Raw genomic sequence first — 22,750 nt, 5'->3', positions numbered from 1 at the left:
GCCTTAGCCGGTTGAGCTATAGGCGCCGAGCCTAGAGGCCACTTTCCAGCCCCTGTGTGTGTTGTTGCCAGCCTGCAGGCTAGGGATGCCCTGCGTTCTTCTGTACATAGCAGGGACTCTTCTTTCTTCTGGGTGTGTCAGTTGCTTTAGCTCAGTGGTTCTCAACCTGTGGGTCACAGTCTCTTTCTAACAATAAAAATACATCCTGCATATTAGATATTTACATTATGATTCATAACAGTAACAAAATTACAGTTATGAAGTAGCAACGAAAATAATTTTATGGTTGGGGGTCACCACAATATGAGAAACTGTATTAAAGGGTTGTGACGTTAGGAAGCATTAGGAAGGTTGAGAACCACTGCTTTAGATTCTTATCAAATCTCAAGGAGAATGGATGGAGCTTCCCAAATCCTTGGGTATCCTATCATCTTATTGGTTAAAAGATGCAAGCCAGGATAATTTCATTTAAAATATGATATTTCTTACATTTAATTATTCTTGAATAAATTCATAACTGTCCCATGGGTGTTTACCTCCAAATAAACAATTTTTGACTAAAACTTCTGAATAGACTCGGTGCCTGTAATACAGTAGTTACGGCACCCGCCATAAACACCTAGGCTGGTGGGTTCAAACCCGGTCTGGGCCAGGTCAGTAAACAATGACAAAAAATAGCCGGGTGTTGTGGCAGGTGCCTATAGTTCCAGCTACTTGGGAGGCTGAGGCAAGAGAATCTCGTAAGCCCAAGAGCTGGAGGTTGCTGTGAGCTGTGATGCCATGGCACTCTACCGAGGGTGACATAGTGAGAGTCTGTCTGAAACAAACAAACAAAAACTTGTGAATAATGTACATAGTATAGGTAATATCTCTACTCCAAAACCTACCACTTGTGGCTCAATCTAATGTGGCCTAACTTCTGTTTATGATCTTCTGTTGATGTTATTTACAGGAAGATATGAACAAAGAAAGAAGATGGTTGCTAACATAGTAATGGAAGTTTTAGCCATCGCAATCAGGCAAGAGAAGGGGATCAAAGGTATCTAAATGGGGTCAGAAGAGGTCAAACTCTCTGTCTTCACGGATGATATGATCTTATACCTGGAAAACCCTAGGGACTCCACTACAAAACTCTGAGAAGTGATCATGGAATGCAGCAGTATCTCAGGTTACAAAATCAATACTTAAAAATTAATAGCTTTTATATATACCAACAGTAGTCAAGCTAAAAAAATAGTCAAGGACTCTATTCATTTTACAGTAGTAAAAGATGAACTATCTGGGAGTTTACCTAACAAAGGACGTGAAAGTTCTCTATAAAGAACTATGAAACTCTGAGAAAAGAAATAGCTAAAGATGTTAACAAACGAAAAAACATACCATGCTCATGGCTGGGAACAATCAACATTGTTAAAATGTCTGTACTACACAAAGCAATCCCTATTAAAGCACCCTTGGTATACTTTAAAGATCTTGAAAAAAATAGTGCTTTGTTTTATAAGGAATCAGAAAAAACCTCCAATATCCAATACGTTACTCAGAAACAAAAAATCAGGAGGAATCATGTTACCAGACTTTATACTATAAATGTACAAAAGTAGAGAGGTAGATACATGAAACAGAATATAGAGAACCGAGAGATGAACCCAGCCACCTACTGTCATTTGTTCTTTGATAAGCCTATCAAAGCCATTCATTGGTGGAAAGATTCCCTATTTAACAAATGGTGCTGGGTGAAGTGGCTGGCGACCTGTAGAAGACTGAAACTGGACCCTTACCTTTCACCGTTAGTAAAAATTGATTCTCACCGGATAAAAGATCTAAACTTAAGACATGAAACTAAAAATACTAGAAGAGAATGCAAGGAAAATGCTTGAAGAAATCGGCCTGTGTGGGCATTGCCTGTGGCTTAGTGGGTAGGGTACTGGCCTCATATACCATAGGTGGCAGGCTTGAACCCACCCTGGCCAAACTGCAACAAAAAATAGCCGGGCATTGTGGTGGGTGCCTGTAGTCCCATGAGGCAAGAGAATTGCCTAAGCCCAAGAGCTGGAGGTTGCTGTGAGCTATGACGCTACAGCACTCCACCGAGGGTGACAAAGTGAGACTCTGTCTCTAAAAAAAAAAAAAAGAAAGAAAGAAAGTGGCCTGGGAGAATATTTTATGAGGAGGACCCCCCCCCCCTTGGCAATTGAAGCAACACCAAAAATATACTACTGGTCTGATCAAACTAAAAAGCTTCTGCACCACCAAGAACACAGTAAAGCAAACAGACAATCTTCAGAATGGAAACACATTTGCAGGTTATGTTTCCAACAAAGGTCTGATGACTAGAATCCACAGAGAGCTCAAACTAATCAATAAGAAAAGAACAAATAACCCCATTTCTATGTGGGCAAGAGACTTGAACAGTAGCTTTTCTGATGAAGACAGGTGCATGGCCTGCGAACACATGAAAAAAGGCTTATCATCCTTAATCATCAGAGAAAGGCAAATCAAAACCACTTTGTGATATCGTCTAACTCCAGTAAGATTAGTCCACATCACAAAATCCCAATACTTAAGATATTGGTGTGGATGTGGAAAGAAGGGAACACTTCTACTTTGCTGGTGGGAATACAAGCTAATATGACCTTTTTGGAAAGAAGTTTGGAGGAAACTCAAGGAACTAAAAGCAGACCTGCCATTTGATCCTGCAATTCCTTTACTAGGTATATACCCAGATGATCAAAAATCACTTTACAACAAAGACATTTGCACCAGAATGTTTATTGCAGCCTGATTCATAATTGCCAAGTCAGGGAAGCAGCCCAAATGCCCATCTACCCATGAATAGTTTTTCTATTTTTAGTGGAGGTTGGGTCTCAGTCTTGCGCAGGCTGGTATCAAACTCCTGAGCTCAAGCAATCCACCTGCCTCAGCCTCCCAGAGTGTTGGGATCACAGGTGTGAGCCACTGCACATGGCCCTTTTCGCTTCTCTTTCCTGGGCTCCTGCTGGACAGACGTGGAACAGAAGGTGCTGCCCTCAGGCACTTCTCTGTCCCTCTTGCAGTTTCGGGGCACACTTAGCCTGGTCTCAGGTCATACCTGGTGTCTGCTGCTACTTGCTTCAGGTGGGCTCTGGGCCCTGGGCTCTGCAGCGTCTGTCTGTGGCTGTGCCTTCCGAGGCAATCATGCTTCCCGGCAGCTGGGCCCTGGCCTGTGCATGTCGTGGTCTCCTTCAGCCCCACCTGCCTCTCATGGACTCTTTGTTCTTACTCTTCTTGGGGCAAGCTGAGAGGCCCCCTCCCTGCTATCATGCCCAGGGTGTCCTGGACACGCACAGTTCCTCTCGCTGGAGCCAACCAGCCTCTTCTGTCAGTGCAGCCATGCAAGCTTGAGAAGGCCCCACTCTGAGGCACTAGATCCACCTCGTGGCCTTGAAGATGCTGTGTGTTGAGGGTTCCCAGGGAGCCTGGTCACAGGGAAGGGCCTGGTCAGAAGTAGCATCAACTGTGGCTGGGAGATCCACGTGGATTTTGATCGTGGTCAAGACCAAAGAGATAGGAGTAGCCTGAAAGGCCAGGGACCATGCCTGGACCCCTACTGTTGCCTGAAGTATCCTTAGATCCTGGACCTGGAAGAGCTCAAGGAGAGGCACACCATGGCCAAGTCCTACTTGGAGAGCGGGGCTGTGCAGGAATAGCCCTCCCCCCCTGTGGCTGCCCTTCCATAGCCCTACCACTTCCTGACCCCTGGGCTACCTCCCATGATCTCTCCATTTGGTGGCATGTGGCTTCCAGAGCTCTCCTCACTTCATGAAATCTGTGCCCCTTCCAAGTGGCATGAAACAGCATGCCTGCCTTTAGTGCCTGTGGAGTTCCAAAGGGAAGACAGGCTAGACCTCCAAGCGACGGCTGGCTCCTGCCTCTGGGCCTGGCTGGCATTTGCTGGTGCAGTTGTGACCTTGAAGGTCTATCTCGGGCTCAGGCTATGCATCTCAGGGCAGCATCCATGCCAGGAGGGAGAGCCACCCATGGTACGGGAAGCCCCACCTCTGTCCTTTGGGTGGCTGGAAACAGCCCCAGGTCCTCAACTTGCGCAGCTCCCACCACCTGGATATGAGCACAGCACCAGGCCCCCACACTGCTCACAGCCTGTTGGCTACTTCTCCCAATCCTCAAGGTGGGCCTCAAGCTGGTACCCATGCGAGGGGCAGATGCTATCATGGGAATGTTGAGCCCCATCTGGGCCTGAAAGGTTGCCCCATGCTTGTGGAAAGAGTCCCTAGCCAGGAGGCCTGTCCCTGCCTGGGGCTGAAGAGGAGCTGATGGCATCTTGGCAAGATGTGAGGCTTGACCCCTACACTGGATCACCAGTGTGGCGCTTGTCTGAGAGTCCATCTGCAACCAGGGTCCTCTTCCTTGTCCTCCCGCAAGACAGGCCTGGCCCCACTGAGGACACAGAGTGTGCTGAGGGTCTCCTGACACCACTGCTTGGTCTTGGTGAGGAAAGGTGGACTCCTCAGACACTCTTGAGCCCTTGCCAGGGTCAGATGCTCTCTTCAGCTTTCTGTTGCTGAACAGAATGCTCCTTGCAGGTTGACTCCTCAGGCCCCAGGTGGGGCTATACCCAGCCTTGCCTGGATGGACAGGGTGGGCTGGGGGTGCTGTGGCTGCAGGGGATGCCTGGAACTGGCACAAGGCCCACAGCCTGTTACTTCCTGCAATGAGCGTCTCCCTTTGGCATCTCAGAGTGAAATGTTGATTAGAACTTGCCGACAAGCCCCTGCCCTAGAGTCAAGCTGGGCTGCAGCACATGCACCCTTGCTGCTCAGCCCAGGTTCCCACTGGCTGTCTTCACCCTGGCTCTCCCCCGCCAGCACAGCACCCCAGCCCCCAACCCCATGAGGTGATGTGTTTGCTGGTGCAGCGTCCCTTGGCACCCAGTCTGCCCTGGCACTCTGTGCCGGACCATGTGTGTGTGTGCCTGTGGGAACACATGCATATGCCTGTGTGCATGTGTAGCTCCTGCCCTGGCCTTTCCTCCTTGGCCCATGTCCTTTCTGTGTCCTAGTAGCCCCAGCTGCTGACCCAGAGAAGGGTGCAGCAATCACAATGCAGGGCTAGTTTTGAAAGGCCTTGTAGGGAATTGTCATAGATCTCATGGGACTTCACTTCCTGCTTGCAGGAGAGGAGGACGGCCGTGACCAGGCCAAGCTGGAGACCAAGGTGTGGGAGGCTCACAACCCACTCGTTGACAAACAGATCGACCAGTTCCTAGTGGTGGCCCGGTGAGTCCCAGGACTGGGGTGGCCAGGGCACTGCCGTCTCCTGAGACAACCCTATCTGGAATTCTCACACCTGCAGTGGGTCCTCCCCAAGACTCCGAGTTCTCTCAGATGCTTAAGAGGGGCTGGCCCAGGTGGCTCCTGCCTCCCCAGACCGGCTGCCTGTAGGTCCGAGGGCCTTCCTGGTCTGCCCCGGGTAGCTGGAGACTGAGGAGGGTGGAGGCAGCCCAGGGCAGCACCTGGGAGGGCCCATCTGCTTTTCCTGGGAGAGTCAGACTTCTAGAGGGGAAGATGGAGCCCCAGGGCTACCACAGTGGCTGTGCCAGGTCCCCCGTCAGCTAGGGGCTTGTGGATTTTGGGGTGCTTTTCAAGTTTGTGGGTAGCCATGTCCTACACATTCTGTACCCCTGGATGCGAGAGCACTGGAGTCACAGCCTGGGGGTTTTTCTTTGATGCCCATGGCTCCCCATGTGCCCCCCAACCCTCCGCCTCCACCCCCCCCACCCCCCGGCAGTGAGCACTGCCTAGGTCCTGGCCGGTGTGCTTGGGGGTCTGCCTGTCTAGCTTTGGCAGTCAGCACATGTCCATGTCCCTAGCTCCGTGGGCACCTTTGCACGGGCCCTGGACTGCAGCAGCTCTGTCCGACAGCCCAGTCTGCACATGAGTGCTGCGGCCGCCTCCCGGGACATCACCCTGGTGAGTGGTTGCTGGGGTAGGGCAGCTGTGCCCCCTTCCCTCCACCCAGGACATGGGCAGCCAGGATGTCACTTTGAGCTGCTGAGGGAGTGGGGCCATGGCCAGGTACAGGGAAAATCTCTGAGAGCCTGGCCAAGCCCTGGCCACGGGCGACCCTGTGTCTCTTGCCACAGTTCCATGCCATGGACACACTTCATAAGAATATCTATGACATCTCCAAGGCCATCTCGGCCCTGGTGCCGCAGGGTGGGCCAGTGCTCTGCAGGGACGAGATGGAGGAGTGGTCTGCATCAGAGGCCAACCTCTTTGAGGAAGCCCTGGAAAAATATGGGAAGGATTTCACAGACATTCAGCAAGATTTTGTGAGTACTGTGGTGGGGTTACTGGAGGGGTGGAGGGTGTAGGGCCTGGGCCCCATTCTCTTCTTATAGGGCGCCTACCCTGCAGCCCAAGCCACAGCCAGTACTAGAAGGATTTCACAGACATTCAACAAGATTTTGTCAGTGCTGTGGCAGAGTCATTGGAGGGGTGGAGGGTGCAAGGCCTGGGCCCCATTCTCCTCTTTTAGAGGGTCTACCCTGCCGCCCAAGCCATGGCCAGTACTAACTTCCCCCTCTACCTCTCCTGTCATGTATATGCCTTGGCCATAGAGGCCACGGTGTTTCTTGCCAGCCTTGTTTGTTAATGGCCACCATGTGGTGAGCAGACAGGCATGAGGGGACCTAGTAGGATTGGTGTGAAAAGTGGTGTGCTGCCGCCACATGGGATGAGGACAGGGCGGAGTCTCTCAGACAGGAGCAGCCTCCTGCTTCCCTGCTGGTTCCTACGTCTTTGTTTTTTTAACTAAGCTGAACTTTTTACATATTCCCATTTGTGTCCTTTAAAAGCTCTGGCCTATGGCTTGGTGCCTATAGCTCAGTGGCTAGGGTGCCAGCCATAGACACTGGAGCTGGCAGGTTCAAATCTAGCCTGGGCCTGCCAAACAATAATGACACCACAACCAAAAAATAGCCAGGTGTTGTGGCAGGCGCCTGTGATCCCAGCTACTTGGGAGGCTGAGACAAAAGAATTGCTTAAGTCCAAGGGTTTGAGGTTGCTGTGAGCTGTGACACCATGACACTCTACCCAGGGTGACAACTTGAGACTCTGTCTCAAAAGAAAATAACTGGTCTAGTAAGCCTATGGGGCTTTCCCTGCACCCTCATCTCAAATCCTCCTGAATTTTAAACTCATTTGAAAGGAGAACATCTTCACTCCTATGGCAAAGCCCCTGGTTCTGAGGGGACAGAACATAGTGGGATTGCTGGTGCCACAGAAACAGTCACAACCCAGGTCAGTATGCAGGGAACCTGGAGAAGCAGCCAGAGTGCTGGAGAAATGAATAGGCTGGAAGAGGAGCCACAGGCTGGAAAGACAGTGGACAAGAGTGGCCTGGGCCAGCAGAGGGGCTGCCAAAGGGACCCACTCAGTGAGGCTCCATCCGGGGAAGCACCTGCTGGTGTGGAAAGCCAGCTCTGAGTGGAGTGTGTTGGCCAGGGGTGGGGTGTAAGGCAGACAGGTCTCTAACTTGGCTAAAAAGCTAAAAAAAAAAAATTACCAAAACTTTCTCAGACAAAAAAGTAAATAGAGCCAGAGGACAAAGGCTAAAAAGAAAACAGCACCGATTTCAGCACAGAGAAGGATGAGAGGGAGGCTGCAGTGTGGCTGTGGCAGGGAGACTCGTGAGAGCCGAATGGCGGCCCGGGATGCAGCCCTGGAGACATGGGAAGGAGGGGAGGGGCCTGGGGCTGCACCAGAGGGACTCATTACAGCTCCGTCTGCTTTGCCATAATCCAAGCCGATGAAACGCAGGGACTGTCCAAATTCTGTACTTAGTAAGACAGGTTCTTAGGTAAATCCGTGCCACAGAGCATGTGTTGTAGCATGAGTTCACAGAGTACTGGGGCCATAAAGTTGGTAAATGCCAGAGAAGCAGACACTTCACAGGTGAGATTCTCTAACCACAGTGCTTGACTCAAGCCCTTAGAAATGAGATGGTGACGTAAATCGAGTGAGGGATGGAACACAGGAACACGGTAGCAAGATTTTATTTTATTTATTTATTTTGAGACAGAGTTATGTCACCCTCAGTAGAGTGCTGTAGTGTTACAGCTCACAGCAACCTCAAACTCTTGGGCTTAAGCGATTTTCTTGCCTCAGCCTCCCAAGTAGTTGGGACTATAGGCGCCTGCCACAATGCCACACTGTTTTTTTTGTTGGTGATGTTGTTGCAGTTGTCATTGTTGTTTAGCAGGCCTGGGCCAGGTTTGAACCTGTCAGCCTCTGTGCATCTGGTCCGCACCCTAACCACTGTGCTATGGGCGCCAAGCCCACAATGGCAAGATTTTAGAGAGTAATCATGGTGAAAACCCTGGTAGACTTAAAATCCTTGGGATTATAGCAAAAGAAGCACCAAGGACAGTTCACAGTTTTAAATGCTGCCATGCATAGCGAGAAGAGCAGTGAAATTGAAGTGTTTTAGAAGGAGAGTGAAACGTGGAAGGAAACCATTTTAGTAAATAAATTTAATAAAGTTGATGGTGCCTATGGCTCAAGGGAGTAGGGCGCCGGCCCCATATGCTGGAGGTGGCGGGTTCAAACCCAGCCCTGGCCAAAAACTGCAAAAAAAAAAAAAAAAAAAAAAAATTAATAAAGTTAAATGATTTAACCCAGGAAAGAAGTGTTTTAACAAGTTTGGAGTTAAGACCAAGATAAAATGCAGGTTTACGAAGTGGCTGGTACATGGCCAGGTGCTGGTACCTGTGTCCCATCTACTAGGGAGGCTGAGGCAGGAGGGACGCTTAAGCCTAGAAATTGGAGGCTGCAGTGAGCTATGATGACACCACTGTGCTCCAGCCTGGGTGAGAGAGTAAGACTTCATGTCTTTAAAAAAAATGTAAAAAGTCTAAGCTACTTGGGAGGCTGAGGCAAGAAAGAGGACTGCTTGAGACCAAGAGTTTGAAGTTGGTATGAGCTATGATGATGCCACAGCACTTTACCCAGGGCAAGAATGAGATTCTGTCTCAAAAAAATAAAGAAAGAAGTGAATGATCGAGAGGGCCAGGTGGGCAGTGCCACCTGCAGCATCGGCTCCTAAGCCCTGTGGTGGCTCATCTTCCCAACCCCTTCTCCATCTGGGGGCGGGGCTGGATGTGGCGCCCCCAGCACCACCGTCCTTTGTGACAGTGCCTTTGTCTGCCAGCTCCCGTGGAAGTCACTGACCAGCATCATCGAGTACTACTACATGTGGAAGACCACTGACAGATATGTGCAGCAGGTGTGTGGCAGGCGGGCACTGGGGTGGCCTTGGTGCCGGGGGAGGGAGGGAACCTGGAGCCCCTGGTGGCCCCCGTATGGTGACCTCTGGTCCTCTGTTTTGTTCTAAGAAACGATTGAAAGCAGCTGAAGCCGAGAGCAAGTTAAAGCAAGTTTATATTCCCAACTAGTGAGTGTGTCCCCAGGTCAGGGTGGGGAACTCTGACTCTACCACACTGGGCTAGGTCTTAGCACATCCTGGCCCCTGCCAGGAGGGGTGGCGGTCCAGGATACAGATGAGTGTGCCCAGTGTTTGGCCACTGAGCTGAGCTTGGGGGCTTGGCTGGGGGCCTGGGGACCCTGGAAGGACCCCAGTCTGCACAAGGGGTGTCTAGTGGGCCCATGTGCTATGCATATGGGTCTTCTCAGGTCCATGCTCCTGTGACTTTTCCCTTTCTCTCTTTTTACCCTTTAAGTAATAAGCCAAATCCGAACCAGATTAGCGTCAACAATGTCAAGGCTGGTGTGGTGAACGGCACAGGGGCACCAGGCCAGAGCCCTGGGGCTGGCCGGGCCTGCGAGAGCTGTTATAGTAAGTGCCTGCCCGGCCCCCACCCTGGACGGGCAGGGCTCTCTGGGCACCCACTGTGTGTTGGGGTGCCCTGTGTCTTCCCTGAGGGTCCCACTGATGACGGGCTGCTATCCGTGGTGGGTGTGGTTGGGGGGCCTCTGGGGATGTGCAGGGTGGCAGGGCCTGGCTGGCAGGGGTGGCCATGGCGGGCGGGGGACTCTGGGGAATACTCTGACGTCGCTGGTTCTGCTTAAGAATCCGTGTATTTCCAACTTTGTTGTCCGTAGCCACACAGTCTTACCAGTGGTATTCTTGGGGTCCCCCTAACATGCAGTGTCGTCTCTGCGCATCTTGTTGGACATATTGGAAGAAATATGGTGGCTTGAAAATGCCAACCCGGCTAGATGGAGAGAGGCCAGGACCAAACCGCAACAACATGGTAAGTGGGCAGGCCCCCACCACTGTGTGTGGGGTAGTGGGGCTTCGGCCCCAGGTCATGGCGCTGTGTTGGGGCGGTGCGCCCCCTTCCGCAGAGTCCCCACGGAGTCCCAGCCCGGAGCGGCGGGAGCCCCAAGTTCGCCATGAAGACACGGCAGGCCTTCTACCTGCACACCACCAAGCTGACACGGATTGCACGGCGCCTGTGCCGGGAAATCCTTCGGCCGTGGCACGCTGCCCGGCACCCCTACATGCCCATCAACAGCGCGGCCATCAAGGCTGAGTGTGAGTGCTCCGGCTGGACCACCCTGTGGGCGTGGGGAGGGAAGGGGCAGCCTTGGCTGGCCAGTGCTCCCCATCTTCTGCCCCAGGGGGAGTGCTAGGGCATGAGCAAGCAACGCCTTCACACGGTGTGCTCCTCACAGGCACAGCACGGCTGCCCGGAGCTTCCCAGAGCCCACTGGTGCCAAGGCAGGCGGTGCGCAAGCCTCTGGATGCCGTGCTCCGGTACCTCGGTGAGCGGACAGGCAGCTGCATGCTAGCAGTCAAGCCTCCTCCAGCCAGGAGCCCCTGGACGGTCTCCTGAGCCCTAGACCTGCCCTTCAGGGTACCTTGCACCCTTCTAGACTCTGGGCTGCTCCCCATGCCCCTCCTGACAAGCCCTAGATGGTGAAGGTGCTGTCACACCTCTCTCCCACATCCCTGTCCCCTGCTGGTTTGGTGTCCTTGAGGCACACAAAGCAAGCTCCCCTGATGGCTTCTCTGCCTTGGTCCCCATGTTCTGGTTGTTCCTGGGGCATGGGGGCCAAGGGCTTGGGCTCAATGTGCCCTGTCTGCTAAGTGGTCATCTGCTCCTGCAGAGAGGTTCCTGAGCTGAGCCCCTTTGCAGGCCCTCAGCTGGGTGGGGTACATACTTGGCTGCAACCTCACTGACACAGTCCAGGGACACCTGGGAACCTCAGCTGACACCCTAGGCCTGCCCAAAAGCAGTTTGTTCCAGGGGTTGGGCCAGACATACGGGGCAGGAGGGACCTTCCCTATTTGTTAGGCGTGGGGTTGACTCTCCTTGTGGGAAGGACATTCCAGAGCTATGAGTCAAGTGTGCTGTACGGACCCAATTGCTTTGTGTTGCTTCCTGTTTGGGGTCTGGGACCCCACACCTGCCTGAGCGCTTGTCCTTTGATGGAAGTGTGGCAGGTGTCAGGGGTGTGGCAGGTGTCAGGCTGGCCACATGGTCAGCTCGTTGTCTGGTGAGCAGCCGGGCCTTTCTGTGGACGTGAGGATGGCTTATGGCCTGTTATGTTCAGAGCCTGTGTCTGGCCAAGGACAAGGGAGCTGGTCTCCACCAGGCTGTCACCCTGCCCTGGTGAAGCCTGAGGTACAGGACTGGCCTGGACACCCCTCCTCTGGTGGGCATGTCCTCCTGAGAGGGCACTGAGCCTGTGGCCTCCGTTAGTGACTGCTCAGTCCTGCCAGTTAGGATGGGGCCTCATAGTGAGGGGCCAGGTGGGCTGCTGTCACCAGTGGTAGTCCCCTGATGTTGGTGTCAGCACCCCACCCTGCCCTCTGGTCATCCCTGCTGAGCAGAGGTGACTTGAGTCACCTGTGCTGCTCCTGCAGAGACCCACCCCCGTCCCCCAAAGCCTGACCCTGTGAAGAATGTGTCCAGCGTGCTCAGCAGCCTGACCCCTGCCAAGGCAGCGCCCGTCATCAACAATGGCTCCCCTACCATCCTGGGCAAGCGGAGCTATGAGCAGCACAACGGGGTGGACGGTGAGTCTGGGTCTGCGGCTCCTGCCTTGGCGGGGCTGAGCGGTGTCTCTGCCAGGCCTGGGCCGTGGCCACGCCTGTTGATGCTGTTTTCTTTCCTCTCTCTCTGTCCTGCGGGCGCGGCCAGGCAACATGAAGAAGCGCCTCTTGATGCCCAGTAGGGGTAAGGCCTGGGGCGGCCGCTGGCCTGGGTGCTGCAGCCGAACTCCCCCCATCGCGGTGCCTGTGTGTGCTGTGCTGCTCGAGTGTGTTGGCCTGGTGGCATCGGTGCAGGGCATGTCCTCGGGGCAGTCCACCTGAGCCTGGGCCATGGCCCAGTGCCCCATGCTCCTCCCAGCTTCCCTTGTCACTTGGCGAGGAACCCACATGCCCCGGGAATCTGGCCCTCAGCCTCTCCCGGCCTAGCGCCTGGTCAGTGGACTGTCCTTGCACGTCTGGCCCTGGTGCTGCCACCTGTCCGCGCTGTCTGCCATTGCACTGTGACCGCCCGCATGCCATCTGCCTCGGCTCCTGGGGCCACCCGCGCTATGCCTGCAATCCTTCCATGTACCCTGCTGGATGGGGACAGGACGAGGGTTGGGTTGTCTACAGAGGCCATGGTGACTGAGCTTGTGCACGGGCTTGACACCTTCTGTCTGAGGATTGGCTCAGGCGCTCTGCACGGGTTGGGATAGGGGCTATGGGAGGCACAGATAGATTCAAGCCTGGGTATTGTCAGTGTGGAGAGGGCAGCTGTGGAAGGCCTAGGCAGTGTTTAGGCCTGGGTCTCACAAGTACATGGGGTGCTGGTCATTCCTGGGTGGGTGTTCCTAGAGCCCAGGATATCAGGACTGGAGGGTCTGCTTGCTGCCAGGGCACTGGCCAAGGTGGTGGTGCAAGCCATGAGGACCCAGGAGGTAGCAGCAAGTAGTGGCCATTTAGCTAGGCCTTGGCCCTTTACTGCCTGATAAGGCTACACTGGGCACCCCAGCAGGTGTGCTAGAGCATGATAAGAGATCTGGTGGCAGGTTTTTCCATCCCCACCTGTCTAGATACCAGCCTTCAGTGGGCTCTGTCTTGCCCTGGGACCCATCCTTCTTTTCTTGAGTATCACTTGAAGCTGTCTAGGACTGTGGCTGGCACCCTGCCTGGGCTGGTTTGACACCTTTGCACCACCTTGGCAGCTGCCCTGGGAATATCACATCACATCCCATAGGAATGACAGGGAGTTTGACATCTTTGAGTTTTTGGTTTTGTTTTGCAAAAATTGTTAACAAGCAAGTTAGGTTAAAGTACATTTATTCTCCTATTTCCAAAGTGCACTAACTTAAGTTCCCACTGTGCAGACCCTGAGTAGAGTCCTGCCTGCATGCCTCTCTCATGGGGAAACAGCCAGTGGCAGGGCGGGGTGGGGACTGGCCAGTGCTGGAGAAGGGCTGTGAGCTGGCCTGCTAGATGGAGCTGGGCCCCACGGGCAAGGGCATAGGGCCAGGAATCTGTCCAGGCTGGGTAGGTATGAGCTGAGCTCTGGGCCAGGGCTGGCCCCTAGCACCCCTGACCCAGCTGCCCACTTGTACAGGCTGCTCTCTGCCTTGCACCCTTGGGGCTGCTGACGGAGCTGCCACTTGCTCTAACCCTAAAGTGTGTTTTTTTTTCCTCCGCTAACCTGTCGCTTTGGTAGGCACTTATTTGGGTAAGTAACCCTTGTGCCAGTGGCCATCCCTAGGCCCTGGGCCTGGGGTCCCAGTGGTGCCTGAGGCTGGCTGTCCCTGCTGGGGCACCGCAGACCAGGCCCCTGCTCTCCACTCTGCCTCACTAAGCAAGCTAGGGAAAGTCACCCAGCTGGGGGTACCTGGGAGGAGGGGACTAGACAGGCTTCTGATGCTCTGGGAGACAAACTTCAGCTGGGAAGTGCTTTTGGGGACAGGCACCCAGCTGAGTGGAGGTCCTCTCCAGGGGCTGGGGCTTTTGGGGGCTGAGCCATCCTGAGACCAGCTGCCACTTGACCATTGCTCACACTCTGATCACAGGCAGGCGTGGGAGGTGGTAGCAGCCCTGGGTGGGTGTGGCTGGAGCTCCTTGCTGGGTGTGGGTTACTAGGAACCTGGCCCTGCTCCAGCAGTGCCACTCCAGGTCCTTAACCAGTGTGCTGCTGGACATCTAAGGCCTCTGGTCTCCCTGAGCATGTGCCAGGGCACTAGGGCCTAGGTGGTACTGTGGGCTGTGAATTGCAGCACTGGCAAGGGCTTGCAGGTCCAGATCTCCAGCATGGGCTAGTGAGGGGAGCTCAGAGCCCTTGGGAAGAAGCCTGGCCTCCTGGGGCACAGGCAGTAGCTGTGCAGGTAGCTGCCCTGCAGAGGGTCTTGCCCCTGCTGCGCCCCACTTCCTGCTGGAAGACAAGACAAGACCTGGCCACCTGTGGAAGGGGAGGGGGAGGAGATCCTGTTCCTGTATAAAGCAGGCTGCCTCTGTCTCACAGCTGGTAGCAAGTTGTGTAGCCTGTGTATGGAGTGGGTGTCAGATCCGAGACCCTGGGCCTCCTGCCTGTAGCCCCCACTGACACCTTCTGTTGGCTGGAGCTGTGGGGTTGCCCAGGCCACACTGGGACCAAGGGGAGCTGAGGCTTGGCACTGCTCTGTGGGTCTGGTGGTTCTAGGCTGTCTCCCGCCCCGTCTCACTTTCCCTTTTCTCTCTCAGGTCTGACAAACCACGGGCAGACAAGGCACATGGTAAGGGGCAGACAGCAATGGGACACATGGGCTTTGTACTGCGGGGCTTGGGCCCTGAGAGGCCTGGTGAGACTAGGGCAGGCCCTCAGAGGGCTGTCCCTGCCTGTGGCAGTGGGTTGGGGCTCGGTTGGTGGGGCAGCTCCCAGGAAGCATGTCTCCCTTCTGTGCAGGGACCAAGCCGGAACTTGCTGCTCAATGGGAAGTCATACCCAACCAAAGTGCGCCTGATCCGGGGAGGCTCCCTGCCCCCTGTCAAGCGGCGCCGGATGAACTGGATCGATGCCCCAGATGACGTGTTCTACATGGCCACTGAGGAGACCAGGTGGGCCTGTAGGGTGGGTGGCAAGCACAGCCCCTGGTGTCCTCACTGGACTCCCCATCCTCGTCCTCACCAGCTGCTCCCCCCCACAGGAAGATCCGAAAGCTGCTCTCATCCTCTGAAACTAAGCGGGCTGCCCGCCGGCCCTATAAGCCTATCGCCCTGCGCCAGAGCCAGGCCCTGCCACTGCGGCCGCCCCCGCCTGCGCCTGTCAATGATGAGCCCATCGTCATCGAGGACTAGGGGCTGCCCCTCCCGCACTGCCCACCCTCCGCCAGGCGGCCCCCACCCAGACCGCTGCGCCCTCCTCAATTTGGTAGAACCCCACCTCCCGCCCTCACTTGCAGAGAAACTGCTCCTTCACTGGAAGCCCAGGAGAGGAAGGAGAAGTGCGGTTTAACTTATTCCGAGAAGCCGAGGAGTCCTTTTTAGCTTTGTGTTTACTTTTTGGCTGGAGTGGAGAAGAGGGGCCTCCTTGGGCCCCTGAGCTGCAGGGCCTCCCACTCAGAGGCCAGGCCCTAAGGTTTTGTTGTGTTCTGTTGAAGGTGCCATTTTAAATTTTATTTTTATTACTTTTTTTGTAGATGAACTTGAGCTCTGTAACTTACACCTGGAATGTTAGGATTGTGCGGCCGCGGCCGGCTGAGCTGCCCGGCGGGGTTGGCCCCTTGTCTTTTCAAGTAATTTTCATATTAAACAAAAACAAAGAAAAAAATCTCATAAAAAGAAAAAAGCCAACTGGCCCTGCCCTGTGTCTTTTTTGCCAACCCTTTCCCTGTCTTAGGTCCTCCAGCAGCCCAAGACCAGGAGCCACGGTCTCCCTGCCCTGGGGCAGTGTGGTAAGCCTGGAGGAAGCTTTCCAGCCTGGTCCCACAGACCTGCACCCACAGCTCTTCTGCAGGGAATTGCTGGGACTACTCAAGGCCCCCACAGCCACAGGCACCCCTCCCACCAGAGTAGTTGGTCCCGTTGCCCCTGGCCCTGGCGGAGCCCTCCCCCAGCTGTCTGGACATTTCTGTCCAGAGTCTTGGGGCCCACCCAGCAGGTGTTCAGTTTCCACAGTGAGAATTTGCTCAGATTTCAGCAAGTCCCTTCTTAGAAATCCTTCCTCAGCCTGTGCACCTCCCCTTGCAGGCCTAGGGACAGGTGTTGGCCCTGGGCGGCCAGCAGAGGGAGAGATCCTAGGGCTGGCCTGGCTTCAGGGACCACCCTCAGCTGCCATCTCAGCTGGCCAGGAATAGGATCAGCCCAGGGTGCCTAGGGAGGGGTGGGCTCTTTTGTCCCTCCTCCTTGACTCTGCCTTCTGCTCCCCTGGCCCCACCTAGGTGCCCTGAAATGTGCAAAGCTCTGCCAAGAATTAAAATAGAAACCACTTCTGCTCTCTCCCAGGAGACAAAGATAAGGGGTTGTCCAGGGCAGGGCACTTGTGAGGCCCAGCAGGGTGACGTGCCAGAGTGTTGGTGATGGGGTTGTGCAGGCACTACCTACCCTCCCTAGGTCAAGGCCCCTCCCCTTGCCTGCGGTGTCTGTAGTCTGCCCTCCCAAATGTCCCCAAAGCCCGAAGGCATATCTGTAGAGTCTCATCTGGGGGCTGGGAGACCAGGTCCCTGACAAAGAATGGGACCTCTGCTAGGGTCTGGGTCAGCTCAGGTACCTTGGTGAAGACCGCAGCCCCCTTGCCTGCCTGGATTGTGTGTCCTGCCCCCAGCAGAGGGTCTTATCCCCAATACTAGTTGAGTGTCCTGCTGGGTGAAAGACTGTGGCTTCGCCACCCTCCCACCCTGCCCAAGGCCCGTCCTCTTCTCACTTCTCAGAAAAGTGCACTATGACATATCCCCAGACCCTGGCCAAGAGCTCTGTCCCAAGGGCAGGCTGGCCCTGAGAACACAAGCCCCTCCCCCACACCCCTGCAGGCACCCCATTGCTATGGTGCCTGCCAAGGCCAAGCCTTCCAGGAGGGTCCTGAACCTGAGTTTAGAAATGGGGAGTTGGCACAGCTGGGGAAAGCAAGTTTCTCTGTCCTGGCTCAAAACACCCCACCTGCTGTGCCAGTAAGGTTCTTCAGGACCAGGGGCATTTCAAGTCAGCAGGCCAGTCATGGCCTGAGAGGACTACTTGAAGGCCTGTCCTGAGCCCACAGAACCAGGGTCCTTGCCACCCATAACCTCCAGTCCTCTGCCATTCCCACAGCAGAGCTGGGGGGGGGGGTCCTGCCCGCCAACATCATGGGGACACAGCATGCCACTGTACAGCCCCCCAGAGGAGGGAATCGGCTGCATGCATGGCCATCTGGCCCCTGCATGCTTACTCACACTTGCCACCCCACAGCCATACGTCTTGTGCTGCCCTGACAATGCCCCAGTCTATAATTCTCAATAGTCTCAGAGGTGGAAGCCAAGGCCAATGTATTGTGTCCATTGATCCATGGCACTTCCTGCCAGGCCCAGAATAGCCCCATCTCATCAGGGAACCTCTGGCCATAGCCCAGGGACTACAGCTGTGAAGGGTGGGCAGTGCAGCAGCTGGACTCCTGCACCCCCAGTCCTCCCGCACCCCCAGTCCTCCCTGTTTCCAGGGCATCTGGCCAGTGCCAATGCCATTATTTTGCAAGCCTGGGAGGAGCTTTCACTCGGGCCTCTGTAGTCGGCAGAATCTGGACCAGCAGCTTTCTTGGCTGCTATTTCTCTAGAAAATACCCGTGCCCAGCCAATCCATTCTCCAGAGCAGTACCAGAGTGCGGTTATCAGTCCTGCGAACATCAGAAGGGGCCTGGTGTCAGGGAGGGTGACACCCCAGCCTGGGGGTCTCTCAATCTGGGCAGAACAGAGTGGCAAGCTGAAGAGGGCTTGATAATGCACTGAGTAGAGACAAGGGGATCATGAGTGGCCTGCAGGGATCCTCAGAGCTGCCCTGCCCAGGAAGGGGACTGGCTGATGCCAACTTACCAGTCTCTGGCCTTAGCTGGCACAAGTCCAGAGGTGGAGGGGGGAGCTGGTCAGGCTGGTCAGTCAGGCTTGGAAGGACACATGTGTCTAAGCTGTTGTCTCCATGGCAATGGCAGTGTGGCTGCAGAGAGGAGGGCCACCCTGGGGGGGCCAGAGCAAAGCAGGACTGCTGTGAACATGCAGCTTCCAGGGGTGGAAGGACACTGGCCCACTCATGATCACACCTGGTATACCAGGCAGAGGAAACCAATTCAGACTTCAGTGTCTAGCTCAGCTTGACACTGATCCCAGGGTGGCCACCTAGCTGGAGGTTGGTCTGCCTCCCAGGCCCAACAAAGCCCCAGGGAGGAAGCAGGAGTCCCAAGGTCCTCTGCCCTGGGCAGGGACATGTTCTGATGTGCTTCAGGGTGGGGGCAGGGAGAGGTGGGGATGGTCAGGCAGCCCCTAGCTAGCGGACAGGGCCCTGGAAGGGTGCCTGTTGGGCGCAGGGTGGGTGAGGTAATATGCTGGGCAGGGTCCCTGTCTCTCCAGCCCTACAAGAGGAGGCCCTGGGCTTGGAGTCAATGGATCTGCAGGAGAGGTCCTGGCACGAGGCATGTAGGCTGGCGCTCCAGGTGGCCCTCTCCTCCCATTTCTCCTGCCTATGGCTTCCCTAGCGCTTCCTGGGCGGAATCCGTGGGGACTACGCCTTTTAGCGCGGACCTCAGGGTGCCGGCCCTGGCTGCAGACGCACACGCTCCCTCGGAACCGTGCCCTCTGCCCGTCGAGCCTTCAGCACCACAGACAGTGTTTGGGCAGAGGACGGGAAGGCGGAGCGGGGGACTGATACCTGGACAAGGCCCAGTCCAACGCGGCGCCCGGAATCCGACTCCTCTCCTGCTGCACGGCCGTTGCTATGGAAACCAAGCAACAAAGGTTAGCGGGGCCAGCACCGTGAGGCGGGATGGGGGTAGGATTCTCTCGGAGCCCGCGTCCCTTCCCGCCGCACAGAGCACCCGGGATGCAGAGAGCCCGGCGTGGTGGACTCCAGGCTCCGCCTACTAGGGCTCCCAGAGCCGCGGGGCACAGGCTCCCGGCCTCAAGCCGGCGACCGAGAGACAGCCCCAGCTAGACAGCCCCGACGTTGCTATGGAAACAGCCTGGACACTGGCGGCGCCGCTGTGGCCGGGGCGGGCCCCAGTAGACGCTGTCTCGGGCGCGGGGTCTGGGGGGGGCCAGGCCAGGTCCCACCGCCCCTCAGCCCCCGCCCGGAGCAGGTGCGCCCCCGCCCCCGCGGCGCCCGGGTCGGCCTGCTGCCCGGGGAGGGGCGGGCTTCAGAGACTCCTCCCGGGCCTCGGAGCCAATGGGCGCGCAAGCAGCCAGGAGGGCGGGGCCTGGCGCGGGCGGTGGCTGAAAGAAGAGCGCGGGCGGAGGGCGCTGGCTGACCGGACGTACGGACCATGGCCTCCAAATGTCCCAAGTGCGACAAGACCGTGTACTTCGGTGAGTACCTGAGGCAGGCCTGCCCCAGACCTGGCGCGCCCCGCCGCCCTTTGCGGCCAGTCCTCTGCCCCGGAGACCCGCGCCCCCGGCGGTATGCTCGGGATGCGCCGGCCGGGTCCCAGCCCAGGACCTAGCCTGGGCCTCGGGATGCTTGTCCAGGAGACGGGTTCTTCGAGCTGCCCACGCGGGTGTAGCCAGAGGGTGGGGCTGCGACGGGGCGGAGGCCGCTACGCCCGAACTCCCAAGTGATCGGTGGGGAGGGGCGGGGACACGGGTCCGGCCAGGCCGAGTGCGTGGTCCCCCAGAGATGAGACCCAGGTTGCCAGAGGGCTTCGGGGTCCAAGAACTCATCGAGGTCCTCCGGACGGCGCCAAGCGGAGTGGAGTCGGGCGGAGCCTTACGCTCTGGACTTCTTCCGAGGGCTTCGGTCGGAGTCAGGCCTTCTTCCTGGACCCCTCGCCCGCCGCGCCTCGAGCACGTGGCGGTACCCGAGCAGTGACCCTGACCCCCTCACCTCTGCTAAGCCGGGCGGGGCCAAGACTGGACTCTATTGGGATTAAGTCCAAAGCGGGGGAGACCTTGGCCTCCACCTCCTGCGTGTCCCAACATGCACTCCCTTCTTTGGCGCGAGTTCCCCCAGGAGTTTCACACGGGTGGGGCATGGGGGTGACGTGCGAGCTTGAGAGGGCATTAGTACCCAAGCAGCCCAGATGGCTAGGACCTCTGTCTCCTCAAGGTCAGAAGAGCCCTTACAGGAGGCAGGGGAGGGCTGTCCCTGGCAGGGAGCCCAGTGGGCAGCCCCTTCAGGCACTCAACCCTGGTTCTCCGCTTCCTCACTCTCTGTTTCTGGGTCGCTTCCTTCCTACTTTACTTCTGGCTTATCCTCTGCCCAATTCTGCCAAGGTGGTCCCTTGCCCAGGAAGCCATCAACTTTTGCACAGGGGGCCAGTCTTAGAGTTAGAAGCAGAGGTGGGTAAAGGGCTAGGTTGACAGGGCCCTTCCCTGGTCATCCCAGGAGCAGTGGTCAGGATCTGGGATGTGGCCCTGCACTGTGGTGAAGGAAGCCCCTATGCTTCCCCAGCTCAGGGATTGGAGTAGGAGGGGGAGGAGGAGGAAGAGGACGAGGAAGAGACCATCAGTTGTTTGCTATTCCCAGAGGGGAGGAACCGGATTTGGCCTGGAGAGCTGCTGGTGTGGCCTGCAGCCAAGGGGCTTCCGGTCACCTCCCCAGGAGCCCACCCACCCTCAGTTCCTGTCCCAGAGAGGCTCCTCTCTGCAGGGCTCAGGGTGGGGGCAGTCCTCAGGGCCTGCCTGCAGTCCAGCTGCCCATGACTTGGCCCAGGCCAGGCCAGCTCAGGGCTCTCTGAGTTCTTGGCCAACAGTCCTGTGGACAGCCCGGAAAAGTACTCTGCCTACTGGGCAGCCACTGGCTCTCAGCAGAAAACAAAGGCGCCTCAGACCCAGATGTCTTCATCCTGCCTGGAAGGCACTGGTGGGGTGAGAGTCCACAGTCCTGCCCACCCCTATAGCACCCCAGCTGCCCTGCAGCCCACAGCTGAGTAGAGCCAGGGCCAAGACATCCAGAGCGATCTCAGGATGATGTCTCTGTGTCTGCCAGACACATGCAGCCTGGGTAGGGACAGAACTCTCTTCTAAGCCATTTAGACGTAGTCGATTCTGTGTTTTTAACTGGAGCCTGTGAGGTGTGGCCAAGAGCCCAGTTGGTGGGTCTGAGGGTCTGTTCCCTGCCCCTACGTGGCCCACATTCCAGACCTGGCTGGAACAGGGTGGTCTGACACCCCTATGCAGCAGCTGCCTTGGCTGCCAATGGCTGCGTCCGGCCTCCCTGTGCTCAGCCAGCACCCTCCAGCCTGAATCCCTGAGTGAAGCAGTTCTAGCCAGAGGGCTCTGGGCACCTGTGGCCTCATTCGGGTAGGGGGTGGTGGAGCAGGTTCTGCCAGGGCTAAGGGGAGACAGCATTCAGGCCCTTCACTGAGCCACGGGGAGCAGCACCCATGGGCCCCCAGGGCAGGCTTCACACTGCCTGGGACCCTGCCTCCTTGCATTTGCCAGACAGAAGGCCTGGGGACTCTCCAAGAAGAGCGGGCAGGAGAGCCGTTGGTCCAGATTCCATCAGCAAAGAGGATGTCTGAGGCCAGCCTGCATACCTTTCCTCCTCCTAGCTCCTCCAGCCTGGCCCCTGCCCTCAGAATTCCAGTCCTGCTCAGGCTTTCCTTCCTGCCCTCTTCCTCTCCACCCTTTCCTGCCTTGTTCCCTTGGGGAGGCCCCAGCTTCTGTCCATTGAAGGGTGGCCCAGCAGCCCCAACTGGGAGTTGGGGAGAGGCACCTGACTCTCAGCAGCTGGTCTCAGACCTTTGGCAAAAAAGCAGTAGTGGAGATAGTAGGATGGGAGAAAATGTCAGGGCTGAAGATGAGGAAGCCACATTCAGATAGATGAGAGTCCAGCTGGGAGATCTCATGGGGGACTGGCCCACCCAGGGGGGCAGGGATGCCATGGGCTCAGGGCTGCTCCCTCAAAAGGGCTCTGCCAGTTCCATTAGTGAACGCTGTGTGAGGGAAAAGAGAATGTGTGAGGCAGGGCAGGTGTGTGAAGGAAGCATATGGGGGAGGCAGGTGCGTGTGAGACAGGTTGGAGGAAGGTAGGTATGTGTAAAGATGTGGGGGAAAGCCAGGTGTTTGTGAGGCAGGTGTGTGTGATGCAGGTGTGGAGGGGAGACAGGTGTGTGTGAGGCAGGAGTGTAGGGAAGACAAGTGTATGAGGCAGGTGTGTAGGGGAGACAGGTGTGTGAAGGCAGGTGTGTAGGGGAGACAGGTGTGTGTGAGGCAGGTGTGTAGGGGAGACAGGTGTGTGTGAGGCAGGTGTGTAGAGTAGACAGGTGTGTGTGAGGCAGGTGTATAGGGGAGACAGGTGTGTGTGAGGCAGGTGTATAGGGGAGACAGGTGTGTGTGAGGCAGGTGTGTGTGAAGGCAGGTGTGTAGGGGAGAGGTGTGTGTGAGGCAGGTGTGTAGGGGAGACAGCTGTGTGAAGGCAGGTGTGTAGGGGAGACAGGTGTGTGAAGGCAGGTGTGTAGGGGAGACAGGTGTGTGTGAGACAGGTGTGTAGAGTAGACAGGTGTGTGTGAAGGCAGGTGTGTAGGGGAGAGGTGTGTGTGAGGCAGGTGTGTAGGGGAGACAGGTGTGTGTGAGGCAGGTGTATAGGGGAGACAGGTGTGTGTGAAGGCAGGTGTGTAGGGGAG

General features: G+C 56.5%; 2 protein-coding genes across 8 annotated transcripts in view; both read left to right on the top strand.

Moving 5' to 3' along the window:
- Positions 1 to 15,799, top strand: part of MTA1 (metastasis associated 1) — a 29,490-nt gene extending 13,691 nt beyond the window's left edge. Inside the window, exons 7-20 of one of the 2 annotated variants that reach the window (XM_012813613.2) lie at positions 5,171 to 5,273; positions 5,867 to 5,966; positions 6,140 to 6,328; positions 9,208 to 9,282; positions 9,392 to 9,450; positions 9,737 to 9,852; positions 10,119 to 10,270; positions 10,365 to 10,554; positions 10,695 to 10,784; positions 11,890 to 12,042; positions 12,167 to 12,202; positions 14,716 to 14,747; positions 14,918 to 15,069; positions 15,159 to 15,793. In XM_012813613.2, the coding sequence (XP_012669067.1) occupies positions 5,171 to 5,273; positions 5,867 to 5,966; positions 6,140 to 6,328; positions 9,208 to 9,282; positions 9,392 to 9,450; positions 9,737 to 9,852; positions 10,119 to 10,270; positions 10,365 to 10,554; positions 10,695 to 10,784; positions 11,890 to 12,042; positions 12,167 to 12,202; positions 14,716 to 14,747; positions 14,918 to 15,069; positions 15,159 to 15,309 (1,598 nt within the window). In that variant the 3' untranslated portion in view covers positions 15,310 to 15,793. Of the gene's footprint in view, positions 1 to 5,170; positions 5,274 to 5,866; positions 5,967 to 6,139; positions 6,329 to 9,207; positions 9,283 to 9,391; positions 9,451 to 9,736; positions 9,853 to 10,118; positions 10,271 to 10,364; positions 10,555 to 10,694; positions 10,785 to 11,889; positions 12,043 to 12,166; positions 12,203 to 14,715; positions 14,748 to 14,917; positions 15,070 to 15,158 lie in introns of both variants that reach the window. The other variant, XM_023508850.1, reaches the window with a different exon arrangement.
- Positions 15,800 to 19,347: 3,548 nt separating this feature from the next.
- CRIP2 (cysteine rich protein 2) overlaps positions 19,348 to 22,750 on the top strand; it is a 6,217-nt gene continuing 2,814 nt past the window's right edge. The window contains exon 1 of one of the 6 annotated variants that reach the window (XM_003803160.3): positions 19,348 to 19,493. In XM_003803160.3, coding sequence (XP_003803208.1) covers positions 19,451 to 19,493 — 43 coding nt within the window. In that variant the 5' untranslated portion in view covers positions 19,348 to 19,450. The other 5 variants (XM_012813612.2, XM_012813609.2, XM_012813604.2 and 2 more) reach the window with 5 other exon arrangements.

This window comes from Otolemur garnettii, unplaced genomic scaffold, assembly GCF_000181295.1.
Source record: "Otolemur garnettii isolate 467f Iridium unplaced genomic scaffold, OtoGar3 scaffold00283, whole genome shotgun sequence".
Classification (NCBI taxonomy): domain Eukaryota; kingdom Metazoa; phylum Chordata; class Mammalia; order Primates; family Galagidae; genus Otolemur; species Otolemur garnettii.
This window is presented reverse-complemented; position numbering and strand designations above follow the sequence as displayed.